This window comes from Rhinolophus ferrumequinum, chromosome 11, assembly GCF_004115265.2.
Source record: "Rhinolophus ferrumequinum isolate MPI-CBG mRhiFer1 chromosome 11, mRhiFer1_v1.p, whole genome shotgun sequence".
NCBI lineage: Eukaryota > Metazoa > Chordata > Mammalia > Chiroptera > Rhinolophidae > Rhinolophus > Rhinolophus ferrumequinum.
In genome coordinates this window covers 51,143,478-51,160,803 of record NC_046294.1, presented here as the reverse complement: position 1 = coordinate 51,160,803, position 17,326 = coordinate 51,143,478, and the positions used below count along the sequence as shown (strand labels likewise).

The following is a 17,326-nucleotide window of genomic DNA, read 5'->3' as shown; positions in this document are numbered from 1 at the left end:
GCTCCAAGGGCTACAATGGCATGTGTGTGGGGGGGGAATTGACTAGTGCCCCCACTGAGAACAGAAAACCAGCCAAGCCAGTTTGCTGGCCATGCCTTGAGGCTGACGACTTGCATGGGAGCGGCTGCTGTGCACTGCCCTTTTCCATCTGTTAGCTGTGTGACTATGGATAAGTCATAGAACCCTTGCGAGCCTCTGTCCCTCTTCTGTAAAAGGGGGGCATGATAGTCCCCTCTGTGCCGGACTGCTGTGAGGGGGAGATAATTCAAGTAAAGTACCTGGCACCAGGCCCAGCCCTGCAAGCCCTCACTACTCTCCACTTAACACTTCAGCTATTCCTCAGAGAAAGGGACACACCACCTGTCCCTGTATGTGTTTGTTTCCCAAGCACCCAATGTTAGCTTCTAGCTCATAAACTCCCTACAGCTGACACCCAGCAACATTTGCTCTGCCCCTCTGGGAGGTGCCCCATGGTGGGTATGATCTGAGCCCAGTTTCCCTAGGGAGCAAGGGAGAGTGAGCAGAAGAACTGGGAACCCAGTGTTCTGCCTCAAAAGGCAGGGCCCCAATAGGGACTGATGAGGGAACTTCCTGACTCCCAGGAGCCCACGAGGTGCTGGGCAGGGACAGGGAGTGAGAACAGGCCCATCCTTGCACTGAGATTGGTCTGGGAATCCAGACACCTGACTCCAAAGCTGTGTGACATGGGCCAGTTGCCTAACTTCTCTGAGCCTCAGTTGTCCTATTGAGTAATTGAGAGTAAAGACAACCGAACTGAAGGCTGTCTATTGCTGTCTTTATCCTGATTTGGCCACATGAGATGAAGGACTGGTCCCCAGTGTGTATTCAGCAACTCCAGGGTGCCACGATCCTTCTCATTTTGGTTCTACAGTTAGATGAGGACAGTAAGGTTCAGAGAGGTTCAGCAACTTGTCCAAGGTCACACGGATGTGCACATCATTGCCTTTCTGGGCCACCCGCTCCTAATTGGGACACTTGAGTTCATTCTGGCCTGAGGTGAAACCCTCCCAGGGAGCCTTGAGCCTGACTTGGTGCCTGAAAGGGTTTCCTCACCCCAGATGGTAGTCCTAAGAACACAGGAAAAGATGTGTCTCCTATTTTCACTGACAGATGCATGCAGGAATGGTAGCATAGCCACAAAAATGCCAGCACAGTGAAGACTGAGCTGCCCATTGATGGGCTGTGCAGGAGAACTCCCATTCCTGGAGATGTTGAGCAGAAGCTAAGTAAAGCAACATTAGATGGAAAGTTGGCCTTAGTGGCCTTTAAAGGAAGCTACCTGTCACATGGCTACCAGGAAAATCCCACCCTTTCAGTTCCAACCTCTCCTCCTTCAGCTTAAGCTCCGATTCCTGGACTTGGCCTTCGCGGCCTCTGGACTCAGTCATCCTATGTCCTCTTCAGCCTCCCATCTGGTCTGGGAGCTCCACAAGGATAGGTCCTGGACTATTTTATATTCACCAGCTCTCCCCAGGCCCTCCAGGGAAGGGATCACATTTACTGAGCAAGGACTACGGGTCAGGCCCCCAACCAGATACTTTACACGTGTTGTGTATAGGATCTTCACAGCAAGCTAGAATATCAGGTGCTGTTATTAGTGTCACTTTGCAGATCAGCAAACTGAGGTCAGAAAGATCAAGCGGCCTGCCAAAAGTCACACCTGCAACATGACTGCTGAGGCAGTGAACAAATGAAGGAAGGTATGCTGAGCACATGGGGTTCCCAGCTTTTAGCACTCCCCCCCACACACACCCCGCCCCGTCCCAAGAGGCATCTGCAGCAGGTGGGCACACTTGGCTGCCCATCTGTGTCTAACTCTTGGGGAGCCCCATCTGGGCACTGAGTGAGGTGTAACCCCATGAACTAACTAACCACAACTGCAGCTTTAGGGGTGTGTGGGGAGGCAGGCCACTCTCCCCCAGCCTGCCATAGCCCCAGCCCCGCCCTGCCCCAGCCCCAGTCAGAGCCATGAGACAGCACAGTGTTTTCTGTTTCGCAGCAGCTCAGGGAAATGTGAGGTGGTACTCAGCTGGCCTGGGGGGAACGCGTCGGGTGGGAGAGCCAGGGATGCCTGAATCCAACTCAGCCATATTTTGCCCATGCTGGAGAGCTGCTGGCAATCACTTCCTGGACATTGACCCCTTGAACAAGAATCTGGAAAATGAAGCCTGAAGGATATAGCAGGGGTATCACCAATCACCACCAAAAAGACAGTGAGAAGTTACCTAACACCATCTGGGTGCAGGCCCCAGGCTGGGTCCTGCTATACTTAGTTCTGGTACCAACCTGAGAAGTAGCTACTATCTTCCCCACTTTACAGACAGGGAAACTGAGGTTCCCTTTGACCAAATGAGCACTAGAGCCCAGAGAGGGAGTCAAGATAACCAGCTGGGACTCCATTAGCATAGATCTCAGATTGCAGGAGGGAAGAGGGGCATAGGCCTCAGATGGCAGGAGGGAAGAGGGAGGTCTGGAAACCCTGCCCAGATACTGCAACCTTCCCTACCCATGCCCTCATCGCAGCTTGGGTTCCTCCTTAGGGAAATTTCCCCTGATCTCCTCTGAGGCTAGTTAGGCCCCTGGGCCATCACTATCACAGCTTGTCTTCTCTGGGCTGTCCCCATCTACCCAGGCCTGTCCCCACAATGAACCAGGTGGAAAGAGGAAAGGCAGCAGCCCTGTAGCATTCAGGGAATCCAGATTTAAGCCTAGCTTTACCCTGATTCACCATGAGGCTTTGGGTGGTCACTCTCCCATCTGTAAAATGGGACACCCTGTGCTGCTACATCAGGGAAGAGAAATACTGTGAAGGAGGAATTCCCTCCTACCCTGGGAACCAGGACCCTGAGGACAGCTGTGACCCTCCTCGCCCAGGCACCACTATCCTTGAGTCCGTACCCAGCAGGGAGGGGCACGGTACCTGTGATTTGGTAGGGCCAAGGCATCTAGAAGAGGGGGTGGCTTTGGGAAGATGTACATCAATCTTTGAAGTAAAAGACAGTAATAATACCATGCCACTTTGCACAGCACTTTAAAAACAACCTGAGCAAGATGGTGCCGGAAAAGGGCACCCAGACTGGCCTGGATTTAGCTTTGTGGACAAATTGGGCTCAATGGGCTATATGACCCTAAAGGCTCAATGACCCTTCCTGGACTCAGTTTCCCAAAATATACATGGCGACCATACCAGTCTCTAGCTATTGATTTTTATTCATATTAGCTGTCCCCATGCCTAAACTCAGTTTCTCAATCTGAAAGCTAAGGACTTCGATGGTAACCGTTTCGCAGAGCTGCCAAAGGTTTGGAGACAGGTCTGCACATTAAACCACATCCAGAGGGGAAATAATTTGGTCGGGACTCGCCAGGTACTCGCAGCGGCAGTATGGGAGTCCCCTCTGTGGCCGCCCCAGGGCCAGTGAAGGGTCATTTCCTTCCGCGTTCAGCCCCGCGTTGACTTCTCCTGTTTGTCCCCCCTAAGTGCGGTGGCGCCGACAGCGGGGAAATCGGGGCCAGGCCGGATTTCCTCCTCTGCGGACCTGCGGCTCCTAGAGCCACCCGCCCCTCCGGACCCCGCGGGGGCCACGAACCGCACGTGTGGCGGCCCGGGGCCGGGTCTCGCTCTCACTAGGCTTGCTCAGCGACCCCTCTCCCCCGGCCCTTTCATCCCGCACCCTTCAACCCACTCCTTCCCAGCCGGGGTTCCAGCGTGAAGAAAATACTTCATTCCCTTGCGGGTTCAGGATAAATCAAGTCACGCTGGGGAGCGCCGGGCGCTAGGACCCCGCGGCATGGCCGAGGGGGGCCGTGGTGGGGCGGGAGAGGTATTTAAATTGAAGCCCGAGCCGCCCCCTCGCGGGTCGGGCTCCCGTGGGGCAGAGGAGCGGCCGTGCGCCTCTTCGGGCCGTGACCCCCGGGCTCTGGCGGGGGGTGGGACCGGGGGTCAGGTTTGCGCAAAATGTGCCGGGGCTGCCGGGAGAGGAGCGGGCGGCCGCGCTGAGCCAGGTAGGAGCCGCCCGGCGGGCGAGGCTGGCCGGCCCCCTAGGGAACCGGCTGTCCCGCGCCCCTCTAGAGCAGAGGTCGTGGAGCTGGTCTGGGGCTAGTCCACCCGGACGCCGATCCCCCACCCCACAGCAGCCCCCTCCCGCCGCCGCCCCCCACCTCGCGCGTGGAGCCAGGGTTGACCTACCCTCAGCCCCAGAGCTCTCTCAGGCTCCTGTAGCAGGCGAATCTTTCCCGCGAAGGGCGTGGCCGGCGTTTCCCATTTGACAGATGGGAAGACAACAGCCGAAAGGCCAGCACTTGGCGGGAACACATAGCTAGTCAGTGGCAGATCAGGATTTGAATCAAGGTCTCCTGCCATCCTCTGACTTAGGCCTGCGTGGGCTTCCCATCCACAGTACCAGATAACCTGCCTATATAGAGTGTGGGGGTGCACCCCCCTCTCCCTCAAAAGGGCTCCAAAGCCAGCCTTCTTTATGGGTGGTAAGATGTGAGGGACCCCCACCCCCACCCTGGGCTGCCTGAAATTCTGCCATCACAGCCACATTCCTTTGGGTTAAGGTCTAATTCCCCCCCGTGGGATGCACAGGTCTGCCCTAGTGATTCACTGCTCCGAACGGGGATCCGCAGCTCTCCCAGGACCCCTCTGCCAATGATCCCTGCTGAGAGGAGGGGGAGAACACCCCCAGCCCAGCATCATGAGCCTGTCTGCTTGTGGATGTTAGGGTGGCTGTCATTGGAGGGGGTCAGAGAGGGAGAGCTTGGCCTGGGGTAGTGGAAACATTTGCTTTGGAGGCAGACAGACGGGACTCTGATCCTGACTCTGCTGTTTATCGCCTGTGTGACTTTGGGGAAGTCGCCTCTCTGAGCCTCTTTCCTCACAGGCAAATTGAGGGCAGTGTTATAGGGACAGGCAACTCACACCTGCTGGAGAGAACACAGCATTTGGGTCATGTAGACCTGAGCGAAATCCCCAAGCACTTATGAGCTGGGTAGCAATGGGTAAGTCATTTCATCCTTCTGAGCCTCAGTTTTCTCATCTGTAAAATGGAAATCATAGTAATTACTTCATTGGGTTGTGAGAATTAAGTGAGATAATATAGGTCAAGTGCTTAAAGAGTGTCTAATATCCTTAATAGTAAGGATAGGCTTATCATGATAGTAGGCATTGCCCCACCCCATTTCTCTCTCTCTCTCTCTCCTCTCTCTCTCTCTCTCTCTCTCTCTCTCTCTCTCTCTCTCTCTCTCACACACGACACACACACACACACACACAGCTATTCTTTAGCCTTTCTCCCTCCAGTCAGAGTCCCTAGGATGTCTCCTGTCACCACTTGTCCACCCGGCCTGGGGCCTCCGCCCTCAGCACACCTGACCTGGGCTGCTCAGCCTTGCAGGTCATGGTACCAGCTAGAAAGACAACATGTGTCCAGGGCACCTTCATAGCCATTCTCAGCTTGATCGTCACAATGGTGGGGGTAGTCAAATGGCAGAACGGAAACCAGGCTACTTGCCCTACCCGAGGGATGGTGAGTAGGCACTGAAGAGTTAAGGGACTTGCCCCAGGGAACAGGCTGGGGAGCAGTCGAGTCTGGATGGGAGCCTGCTTCTGAGTGACCCCAGTCCTCCCACTTGAGAAAAAGTCACCCTCAAATTCTACACACTGTGTCTTGGGCACTGCTGATGGATGCACACAGCTGAGGAGTCCCCTTCTGTCAGATGCCAGAGCAGAGTTCCACTGCTGCAGGGACAATCCCTGCCGGATGCTCTGGTGCCCATCTTGGGGGTAGGGTGGGATTTGGCAGGCAGAGGAGGGGGACATGAGGACCGCTTTGAGCGGCAATGCCTTCAGGTCAGAGCTAAACCGGACCCTTGCTTGTCCTCCCCTCACACTCACCCCTCAGCTCATTTGCTCCATAGCTCTTTAGTGAGCACCCCTTAATAGACCCCTGTTCTCATAGAATAAAAAATTAATTATGAGGAAATGGTCAAGGTGAGGAAACAAGAAAACCTGTAGGGATCTGGGGAAGAGCATTCCAGGTGGAGGGGAGCAACAGGGCAAAGGTCCTGAGGCAGGAATGCACTTGCTGTGTTTGAGTAATGACCAAAGAATGGCGAGAACGCTAGAATTTGGTGAGATGGAGTCAGAGAGGAGAGGTGTAAAGCCTGGGCTCTACTGGAGGTTCCTCCAAGCTGTGAGAGGCGTGATCTGATCTATGATTTAACAACACCTCTGCGCTGCTACGTGTCAGACAGACTGAAAGAGGCCCAGGGTCATGGTGGTGCCTCAGCCTGTGGCGATGATGGAGGAGGGAGGTAGGCAGAGCATGGGGCCTATTTCTCAGGGAGAGCAGACAGAACCCGCTGGCTGGCCAATGGGGGTAGGGGGTGGGGTGGGGAAGGAATAAGTGTGGCAGGGAGAGTCAAGTTGAACAACTGCTCTCGCAAGTGTCACCAAGACACTTCATGTCAATTCTCAGTGCTTCCTCCCCACCTGCCCAGTGGTTTGAGATGGGTCCCAGAGGACAGTGAGCCCCTCTGCCCTAGGGACACTTCACATAGGAGTGGGCGGCGGGGGTGGGGGGTGGTTAAACCATAGAGTGCTCGGTGCTGTGCTCCCTGGAAGCTCAAGGGCTATGGGAACCTGGAGGAGGGACCAACACATAGCCCAGATTTAGGGAACCAGGAAGGCTTCTGGGAGGAGGTGACATCTAAGCTGAGACCCCAAGGATAAGGAGGTATTCAGCACAAGAGAAAAGGGGCTCTGAGAAGTAAAGGAAATAGGAGGCTTTCAGAACCCAGAGTGGGAGAGGGGACAGTGAGAAATGAAGCTGGAAAGGAGAGCTGGCTGGATGCGGCACACTCCCCAAGGGCCTCAGAGGCCCGGCTGAGGGGTTTCCACTCAATTCTGAGTATACCAGCTTTCAGATGGGTGATGATGTTCTGCTTTTTAAACAGCAGAACAAAATTTCCTGTGAAAACCCAACCTGTGATGCAGGTGAGAAGAGAGCAGCTGTGGGGGCAGAGGCCCATGCTGAGGGGAACCCAAGGAACAGGGTTTAAAAGGCCGCCGTGGCCCCTGCCTGTATGAACAAGAAAGAACCTCACAATTGCCACGTTCACTTAAAATTCATCGCAAGGATGCTAGTGGGTCCCAACAGTAACGACCCAGCCCTCAAAGTTCTAGAAATGCCTCTTATAAAGTATCCTCAGAGTCACCGTTCAGCATCTCTGGGAGACCTTATAGTGTAGAGGGTAAGGGCACAAACCGAGGAGCCAGACTTGTTAGCTGTGAGACCTTGGATGTGTTACTGAATCTCTCTGAGCCTCAGCTTCCCCGTCTGCAATATGGGAATGGGAGTCATGGAGCCAAATCATTGAATTACTGGGAGGATTAAATGAGTTAATACATATAAAGTGTCAAGAAAAGTACCTGGTGCATAATACCGTGTCTCCCCAAAAATAAGACCGGGTCTTATATTAAGCTTTGCTCCAAAAGACGCATTAGGGCTTATGTTCAGGGGATGCCCTCCTGAAAAATCATGCTAGGGCTTATTTTCCAGTTAGGTCGTATTTTCGGGGAAACACGGTAAGGGCTCTGTAAGTGGCACTTTCCTAGAATATATCTTATTGATCTTTACCAAAACTTGGCAGGTCAGCATTAACTTCAGAAAAGGAAACTGAGGCTCAGAGAGGTGACATGATTTGCATAAGGTCACGTAGCAGGTAAGTGGAGGAGACATAAGTAACAGTCAAGTATGGGTGACTCTGAGTCCAGCGCCCTAGGAGGGCTTTGTGTGTCCCTCTTTCTTAATGCTCTGTATGTATTATGTCACTTCTGTGCATTTATTTGTATCCTCAGTTCTCAGCACAGAGCCAGACATGAGGAAACATTCAGTAAAGGTGTGAATGAATGGATGAGTGCAATCGATGGATGAATCTGTGTGTTCCTAGCACTTGGCCCATGTCCTCAGTGAGGGAACCCCTAGCAACACTGGGATTCCACCCTATTGAGGGTCTCTGTGCTCCCCCTGCTCATAGAGAGAAGGGCGGGTTCAGCAGGCCTCAGTGTCCTCTGCATTGGCACTTGCTGTGGCTTCAGTGAAAGTAAAAGGCCTGGCAGCGTGCTCCTGGGGAAGTTCACTACCTCAGTGCTGGGGGCAGGGCAGGCCTCCTGGCGGGGCTTCCTGTCAAGGCTCCAGGCCCAGCCTTCAAACAATGGCAGGGACTGGAGAATCAGAAAATCAAAAGAAAAAGGGCAAAATAAAGTCCAGGGGTGGGGGTGGGGGTGTTGAGGAATTCTGTTTGGGGCCTGAGGAACTAGGATGGGGTGAGCTGCTTGTGGCTTGTGTAGAAATGGAGTCAGAGGCCCAGCTCCCCACCTCATCCCACCCCAGCCCTAGGGCAGCCCTTAGGGTCCCTCTGCCTCCTGCTTACCCCATCCAGACTGTCTTCCACCAGGTGGGGTCTTTTGAAACCCAAATCTAATCATGTCACCCACTGCTTAAAAATTCTTGCTGGGGTGGGGGGTGGGGTTGAGGGTGGGGAATGGCCCAGCTCCTTGGCTTGGCCTTGGAGTCCCCTTGCAATGGGCTACAGTCCCATTTCCTGCCCCCTTCACAACGTTCCCCATTCACGCACCTTAATTCCAGCTATGACTGTGGCCTGGGGTTCCCTGAGGCCAGGCACAGACAGGGTGAGAGGGTGGGGGCTGGCAGTGGGAAGGAGCCTGAGTTTTTACACTATTCCCTTTCCTTTCCCTCTCTATGCAGAGCCATGAGCCATCAGACCCTGCTGCTCCTGGCCGTGCTGACCTGGGGCCTGGCTACCTCCCAACACCGAGACACGGTGCTTGTAAGATGGTAAGAAACCCTGCCAGAAAGGGTAAGCTTCCTCTCCCCAGCCCTAGGGTATCCTACTGTCCCAGCCCCAGAAGCCAGAAGTTAGACGAGTCAGAAGAGGAAAGGCAAGGCATGTAATGCATTTAAACTGCTAGAATGTTCAAATACCTATTTACTATTAATCCTGCCAGGTAAGTACCATTATTCCCATTTTACAGAGTTGGAAGCTGAGGTTTGGAGAGATTAGGTAACTTGTCCAAAAATCATTCAACTAGGATCAGTAGGCCCAACATTGAACTCTGTTCCCCCAAAGCTGCCCCCACAGGGCAGTGGTCAGCTGGGTAATGTTGAATATATATATGGTGGGGGGGAATTTGGGGTGGGCCAGCTGGGAAGGGTTCTCATGTACTAGGTTCCTCCTGAGGACAAATCCCCTTTTCTAACTGTTCTCCTTGACTTGGACCCGTATGCCACATCCCTGCTGGGGTGTCTCTCACTCATTACAGCCCAGGTTAAATGCTGACTCTTCCTGTGATTCTTCCCAGGCTGACCTGGTTCTGTTTCCTCCCTTGTCTGGACTTCCGCAACCCCAAGCTTCCCTCCATCTCAATATTGAGCACATGGCATAGTTGACACATGGGTCCAAGCCTGTCTCACCTGCAAGACCAAGAACTTCTTGAGGGCCAGATTTGATTCACTTTGTTTCCTTTTTAGTCCCTGAGCCAGGGAGACTAGCCCTAACGCTACTGTGACCTTGTGGGGTACAGAGAAAAGGGACCACCTCAGTCTACTTGTAAGGCTGAGTCGTCGCTGAGCTCAAGGCAGGAGCTCTGGCAGCTCCACCTGGACTTGGGGCTGGAAGCTTATGACACAGAATGGCAGCTGCTTCTGGAGACTGGATGTGCTGGCAGCAGGAACCCAGCAGCCCTTCTTTGGGGTTGCAGTATCCTGCTGTTGTCACCTCACTTCTTGCTCTTCAGATCCCTTCTGAGATTCCTAGAACCCATAATAATCAGAGAAGGACTCACATGTCACCAAATATAGCTGACATTCTACCTGAGGCGACAGGCTCCGAGAGGTGAAGGGTCTGGGCCACCCAACAGGAAGGGGAACTGGGTGAGGTTTGGATTTAGGGCAAATGAGATACTGGGCAGGGAAGCACTTTCCGAACTACCACAGAAGGAATTATGATGATTTTCAAAATAGTAAAACAAAAATTGCCACAGACTCAGGGCTGAAGCGGTACCTGCACCATGCTGAGGGCTTTCTCTCCTTTTCTCCTGCCAGAACTCCTCTTTTCAGCTGAGGAAACTAAGGCTGAGAGAAGAGCTATGACCTGCCAGGCTCATACAAATAGGAAGTAACAGAGCAGGATTCGAACCCAGCTGTCCCGAGCTTATGCTATCCACTGCTGTGTGACTCTTCCTACCCTACCCTGTTTTCCTTCTATGGTCAGGTGGTAAAATGGAATTGGGTGTCAAGCCCTGCGCCCCTCAAAAAAAAAAAAAAAAGGTAGGGAGCAGTGGCATTTGGCATCCCAGAGAGCTTGGGTAGGGGTGTCGGAGAAGCTATAAACTTGGCAAGGGCTGATTCCCCCAAGACCCCTCCCCATGTAAGTCAGTCCCCATGTAAGTCAGGCGCTCAGGAAGTGGTGGGCACCCTGGAAATGGAGTGCCGAGAGCTGCCCTGGCCTTTAAGCTCCTTCCCGGACTAGACTGGAGACTTGGGTAGCCCAGTGCAGGCCTACCTGCCAGCAGCCTCCTCTCGGCCTCTGACAGGGTCCTGGGCCCCTGGGCATGAAGCAAGTTTTAGGCTCTGAGCTTGGCCAGCTTTGTGTCCGGGCTTAACTTTCAGAGGTTAGTGCCCGGGGAGCCTTTGAGTATCCAGAGGTGAAATGGGACATGGGCTTGCATATGGGGTAACATGTAATGCACAGGACAGTGCCCCCAACACAGTAAATGCTCAGGAAGTGTGGCTGGTATTATTTACTGTGCCGAAAGACTCAACCTGGGTGCTCGACCAGCTGAGGGCCCAGTGCTCAGAACTTGGCTGGCACCAATAGGAAAAGGAACTTGCAATAGTAGTTTTGAGCCTCTGACTATCTGATTTGGGGCAGCCCACCCGCTAAGCCTCAATTTCCTTAGGGTGTTCTAAGGAGTAAATATGCCTTAGAAGATTAAATAAGGCAAAGGGATCTATGCGTTCAGCACAATCTTGACAGAGCTACCGCGTTTCCCCGAAAATAAGACCTAACCGGAAAATAAGCCCTAGCGTGATTTTTCAGGAAGACATCCCCTGAACATAAGCCCTAATACGTCTTTTGGAGCAAAAATTAATATAAGACTCGGTCTTATTTTCGGGGAAACATAGTAGCACTCCATAGTTAGTGGCAGTCATTGTGTTTGTGTTCATTTTGCTGTTCCTTCTTTAAGCAGGATGGTCCAGGAGCTGAGGACAGGGAGGCCATGCCTAGTGGCCGCAGCTGGCCAAGAGGCTGTGGGGGAGGAAAGGTCAAGGAGCCAGGCAAGACTGGCAAGGTGGCCAGGGTAGGTTTCCAGTTAACATGGATGCCCTACCGCAGGGGTATCCCTGTGCCTCTGAGTAGGCCAGTCGCTGTACTGCATGGAATAGGAAGAGGCACACAAATGCCTGATGGAGGGCAGTCTGTTCCTCCCCTCTCCTCACCTTGGAGCTCTTGGGAAGAAGCCAAGAGCTGAGCCAGGCAGAAGGGAACCCCCAGGCTTGTGTTCCTGCCCCGCTGGCTCAGCCACTGACTCACCATGACCAGTGCAGGACATTGCCATCTTCAGGCTCAGTCTCCCCATCTGTGAAGTGGGTGGGCTGGACCCTTTTTGCTCTAACAGTCTTTGACTTTAGTCTGAGTATATGGATCATCTCTTTTCTTTCCTTTCAGAAAAGTGATTGAATCAATCCCTCAGAACTTTACTAAGGGAGGATATCTGTGACTCATTCATTAAAAGAATTACTGAGCACCTTCTGTGGGCCAGGCCCAAGGCATCCACATCAACTAAACCAGTCCCTGTTGGCTCTGAGCTCACTGTCTAGCATGTCCCCACACAGACAGTCACAATTCAGGGGCCAAAGCTATGATAGAAGAAACACCGAGGCCGTGAGAACCTGGAGGAGGCATTGACTTGCCCTGCAGTCAGGGAAGGCTTCCTGGTGGAGGAGACCCTGGGCACAGTATGCAGAATTCACCCTTCAGATCTGATTGGGAGAGACATAACCAACACAGGGAACGGCAAGGAGGAGGCCCAGAGGTGGGCATGGGAGGGTACAATGGGCAGTTGTCAGGTATGGTCACTGCATGTGGGCTGAGCTAGAGTGGGGTTGGGAAGAGAGAGGACAGGTCAACAAGGGTCACAAACAGCCTGCTGAGGGTCCTGGACTTGCCCTGGAGGAGTTAAGCAAAGGATAGCTCAGTCAGAGTAGATTTTGAGTAGTTGCCAGGCATTTGGCTGGTGGATGGGTCAGAAAGGATCAATGGAGATAGAAGCTGGGGCAGGAATTGAACCTGAGCTGGGTGGTGGGAGAAGTGAGACCCTTGTTTGGGAAAGGCTGGGGTTCCTGGTATACTGGAAAAGACGAGAGGGAGGCTGCATTTGCATGGAAAAAATTCTGGCCCCAGAAGGCTCATGGGGTAGAAGGACAAAACGGGCCTTTGGTTGTTAAAAGACCTGGGTTCAAACCCCAGCTCTGCTCCTCAGTGGCTGGGTGATCTCAGACCCTCCCTTATCCTCTCTGAGCTTGGGTTTCTTGAATAGGGGCGATCACATTTGATGAGTAGGCTACTGTGAAGATCCAATGAGACCATTGGTCTGAAAAATGCTAAACAAAATCTAAAATACTGAATGGGGGCTGGGAGGGATAACTTACTTACTGGATAAGAAACCAGAGTGGTAATGTGACTTGATGAGGCTCACGTAGCAAAATCATAGTCTTATCATCCAAGAGGGTGGGTTGGCACCCTGCCCATCCTTCCCCTGCCCCCTACACCTACCCCATCTCTAGGGGCCGATATGGACCAGGCCATGGGAAGCGAAGCCACTGATGGAGGTGTCTGTGGATAACAGCGGCAGGAAAGAGGTCATTTCTGGGGAGTGTCGCTGAGGAAGGCAAGCTCTGGGACCTGGAGCTGTGTCCCACTGAACGAAGGCTTGAATGAGATCTGAGAGTGGGAGGCTGAAAATGGATGACGAGAGTGCAAATCGCATTTTTCCCTTTTGAAAACATTTCCCCTAAAGTGCGTTCGTCTAGTCTAACACCAGCTGGGTAAATGTAACTATCTGGGCCCATAAAAGGAACTCAAGATGGGCAACCAGGAGACCTGGGTTCCAGGTTGGCCCTGAGCTTCACTGGCTCTGGGTCACATAAGAAGACACGTGGCTCAGTTTCCTGTAAAACGGAATACCAATCAGTATAGGGTGTTTTGTCAGTTCATTGGTCCTTCTGTCTGTCTGTCACCTCTCTGTCTGTCTATCCATCAAAGCTTCCTTGAGTCCCTTTCTCATGCCATGGCACAGACAGGGCAGGGAGCGGAATGGAGGTCATTCAGACATGGGACGATTGGGCTGGGATGAAGGTATGTCGAGTATTCTGGGAGGCCAGGGACAAAGTCGAGCCAAGCCTGGCTGGGGTCCCAGTCCCCTTTCCTAGAGGCGAGTATCTGATTCCAGCTACTGCAGTCACTCATGCCTGCTGCTTTCCCTGCCTCCCCCTGCGCAGGTGGACAAGGAGGTCTTGTGTCAGGGCCTGGGCCTGCTCCAGGTCCCCTCGATGCTTCCGCGGGACATGGAGGCCCTCGACCTGTCTGGAAACCAGCTTCGGAGCATCCTGGCCTTGCCCCTGGGCTTCTACGTGGCGCTTCGTCACCTGGACCTGAGCTCCAACGAGATCAGCTTCCTCCAGCCAGGTGTGTTCCAGGACCTGGCCCACCTGGAGCATCTCAACCTTGCCCACAACCGCCTGGCGCTGAGCACCGGTGGTCTAGGCCCCCTGCCACACGTGACGTCCCTGGACCTGTCTGGGAACAGCCTGTACAGCGGTCTGGTGGAGCGGCTGCTGGGGGAGGCGCCCGCCCTGCGCACCCTCACGCTGGCAGAGAACAGCCTGACGCGCCTCTCCCGCCAGACCTTCTGGGGCACACCGGCACTTGAGCGGCTGGACCTACACAGCAACGTGCTGATGGACATCGAGGACGGTGCTTTCGAGGCCCTGCCCCACCTGGCCCACCTCAACCTTTCCAGGAACTCCCTCACCTGCATCTCTGACTTTAGCCTCCAGCAGCTGCGGGTGCTGGACCTCAGCTGCAACAGCATTGAGACCTTTCAGACGGCCCCAGAGCCTCGGGCCATGTACCAGCTCACCTGGCTGGATCTGCGGGAGAACAAATTGCTCCACTTCCCTGACCTGGCCACATTCCCGAGACTCATCTACTTGAATGCGTCCAACAACCTCATCCAGCTTCCTGCGGGGCCGCCCCAGGGCGGGGAGGCCATCCACTCACCTTCAGAGGGCTGGTCGGCCTCGCCCCTCTCGAACCCCAGCCACAACACCAGCACACACCCCCTCTCCCAGCTCTTGAATCTGGATTTGAGCTACAATGAAATTGACCTCCTCCCCGAAGGCTTTCTTGAGCACCTGACCTCCCTGCGCTTCCTGAACCTCAGCCGGAACTGCTTGCAGGCGTTTGAGGCTCGGCAGGCAGGTTCCCTGCCCTGCCTTGTGCTCTTAGACATCAGCTACAATGCACTGGAAACACTGGAGCTGGGTGCCAGAGCCCTGGGGTCTCTGCGGACACTGCTTCTACAGGGCAACACCCTGCAGGACCTGCCCCCATACACCTTTGCTGGCCTAGCCAGCCTGCATAGGCTCAACCTGCAGGGGAACCAGGTCATCCCCTGTGGGGGGCCAGGGGAGCCTGGACCCTCAGGCTGTGTGGCCTTCTCTGGCATCTCCTCCCTACGCATCCTGAACTTGGTGGACAATGAGATGGAGACACTCAGGGCAGGTGCCTTCCTCCACACGCCACTGACCGAGCTGGACCTCTCTGCCAACCCTGGGCTGGAGGTGGCCACAGGGGCCTTGGCAGGCCTGGAGACCTCCTTAGAGGTCCTGGCCCTGCAGGGCAATAGGCTGGAGGTCCTGCAGGTGGACCTGCCCTGCTTCAGCTGTCTTAAGCAGCTCAATCTTGCTGAGAATCGCCTGAGCCGCCTGCCAGCCTGGACACAGGCCGTGTCCCTGGAGGTTCTGGACTTAAGGAACAACAGCTTCAGCCTCCTGCCGGGCAGTGCCATGGGCGGCCTGGAGACCAGCCTCCGGCGCCTCTACCTGCAGGGGAATCCGCTCAGCTGCTGCGGCAATGGCTGGCTGGCGGCCCAGCTGCACCAGGGCCGTGTGGACGTGGATGCCACCCGGGACCTGATCTGCCGCTTCCGCTCCCAGGAGGAGGTGTCCCTGAGCCACGTGCGTCCTGAGGACTGTGAGAAGGGGGAACTCAAGAACGTCAACCTCATCATCATACTCACCTTCGCACTGGTCTCTGCCATAGTCCTCACCACACTGGCCACCTGTTGCTGTGTCCGCCGGCAGAAGTTCAACCAACAGTATAAAGCCTAGAGAGGCTGGGGCTGCAGAACATCCCAGCCGGGAGCTAGAGGCACAGGGAAGGGTGGGGACTGGCCCAACGTCACACAGTGAGCCAGGGTCCCAGAACCCTGGTCTCTAATCTCAGCCCAGCGCTCCTTTTCCTACATCTTGCTGCATCGTAAGGCAACCCACTTCCCAGGCTGCACATGTGGTCCAGCTGTGGAACCCAGAAGTTGAGCAATTTCAGGAGTGACAGAAAATGAGGTTGGCCCAGGGGATCAACAAATCTTCACCAGACATCTGTTTTGTGCCACACCCTGCTCTGGGCATTGGGGACACCGATCAAGGAGACACATCCCTGCCCTCAAGCTTCTCCCAGTCTGGGTGGGGAGGGGGTCGCAGAGCCGAGCAATGACCACACAGAGTGTGGAGTCCAGGGCTCCAAAGCTCAGCAGTGCCAGTTGAGTGCAGAGAGTCCTGCCCCGGCCAGACCAGACAGGGCCAGGGAGGGTCAAGACCAAGAGGATTTGTCTGAGACATTCGCAAGCAGACTATTTGTCACATATTCTGATAATGACTTTCAGCTTCTCTGGAACATGAAGAGCTTGTGACCGGAAGAGAACTGGAGCCGCATGAATACCTCTTGGATCTAGCACTGTTGGGTGGGCTGCAGCAGCTGCAGCAGGTCCAGCACGTCCTAGTTAAGAGGCTGTCACCCTGGGCTCCGGCCAACCCTGGACCATTCCTTTTCCTGCACTGGACAGGCTCTTCCCCTACCTGGCACCCTTGTGTTGCACACACTGGCCCAAATACTACCCTAGCCCCCACGCCCTGCCCAGGCCCCTTGCTCCATCCCAGTCCCACGCTGACTGGAGAGGCAGGAGTTAGAGCCTCAGGGCTCTGGATCTGTTTTACCAGGCTTAGCAGCTGTAACAAACCCACGCCTGCATCTGCCTCTTTATGACAACCCTCTGAGGTTGCTGTTTTATCCTGTTTTATGAAAGAGGCTCCAAGTCTCCCTCCATTTCTTAGCCTCAGCTAAGAAATGCCACCACTGAGATTCAGATTCATCCTCCTGATTTCAGGGCCTGAGCTTTGCCACTATATGGGCTGCAGGCTGTCGGGTGGACCGGAAGTGGCCCCACATCACTGGACTAAGGCCAGGGAGAATCCTGTGCTGTGCATCCCCATCCGCTCCTCTCCCTCCTCTTCCTCAGGCAGGCAGAGAGAATACAGGCAGCCACAGGCCCTCTCCTCTTCTCTGCCTCAGTTTCCCTCATTCCCTCCTTTGCAGGCTGGTCTCTTCTTGCTCTTGCATTCCTTCATTCCCTTTTTATCTAATGAGCACAGCCTGGAGTGTAAGACCATTGAGTCCAACCTCCCCATTACACAGATAGGAAAACTGAGGCTTAGGAAAATAGGGACTTGCTCAGAGCTGTATAAGTTGCTGGCAGAGCCTGTGAAAAAGTCGATTCAGACTGCATTGGGGGTGTGGCAGGGGAGAGGCTGGGGGCTGGACCTGAGTGGTTTCCTTCCCTCACAGCTGTCACATCACAAGATAACGCTGGCTCCAAATTCTCTTTCTGGTCCTCATCATGTGGGGATTTTTTTTTTCTCCTAGAAAAATAGGTAGAAAAACATACAGATTTAACCCCTTATCCCGCATACCGATGGAATCATGGGCTGTCCAGGAAGAAAGGAAGCCCTGGGATCAGCCCAGGCCCTCGTGTTGTCTTCACCTCCCACCTGTGCTTGGCTGCTGTCTGGCTCAGGACAGTGCTTGGGAAAGAGTGAGACAATGAAAATGCCCCTCTCTCCGCCCCATTGTACAGATGAGAAAACTGAGCCCCAGTGAG

The 17,326-nt window shown here is 54.3% G+C and overlaps 1 protein-coding gene across 2 annotated transcripts; it reads left to right on the top strand.

The window, feature by feature from the left end:
- Positions 1-3,893: 3,893 nt before the first annotated feature.
- Positions 3,894-16,595, top strand: LRRC32 (leucine rich repeat containing 32). Of its 2 annotated transcripts, XM_033121396.1 has the most exons (4): positions 8,797-8,868; positions 10,483-10,493; positions 11,297-11,300; positions 13,608-16,595. In XM_033121396.1, the coding sequence occupies exons 1-4, from the start codon at positions 8,797-8,799 to the stop codon at positions 15,498-15,500; spliced, it is 1,980 nt and encodes a 659-aa protein (XP_032977287.1). In that variant the 3' UTR covers positions 15,501-16,595. The 2 variants fall into 2 exon arrangements, with proteins under 2 accessions (XP_032977286.1, XP_032977287.1); XM_033121395.1 differs by lacking the exons at positions 10,483-10,493; positions 11,297-11,300 and adding an exon at positions 3,894-4,023 and having other exon boundaries at positions 8,793-8,882.
- Positions 16,596-17,326: the final 731 nt, after the last annotated feature.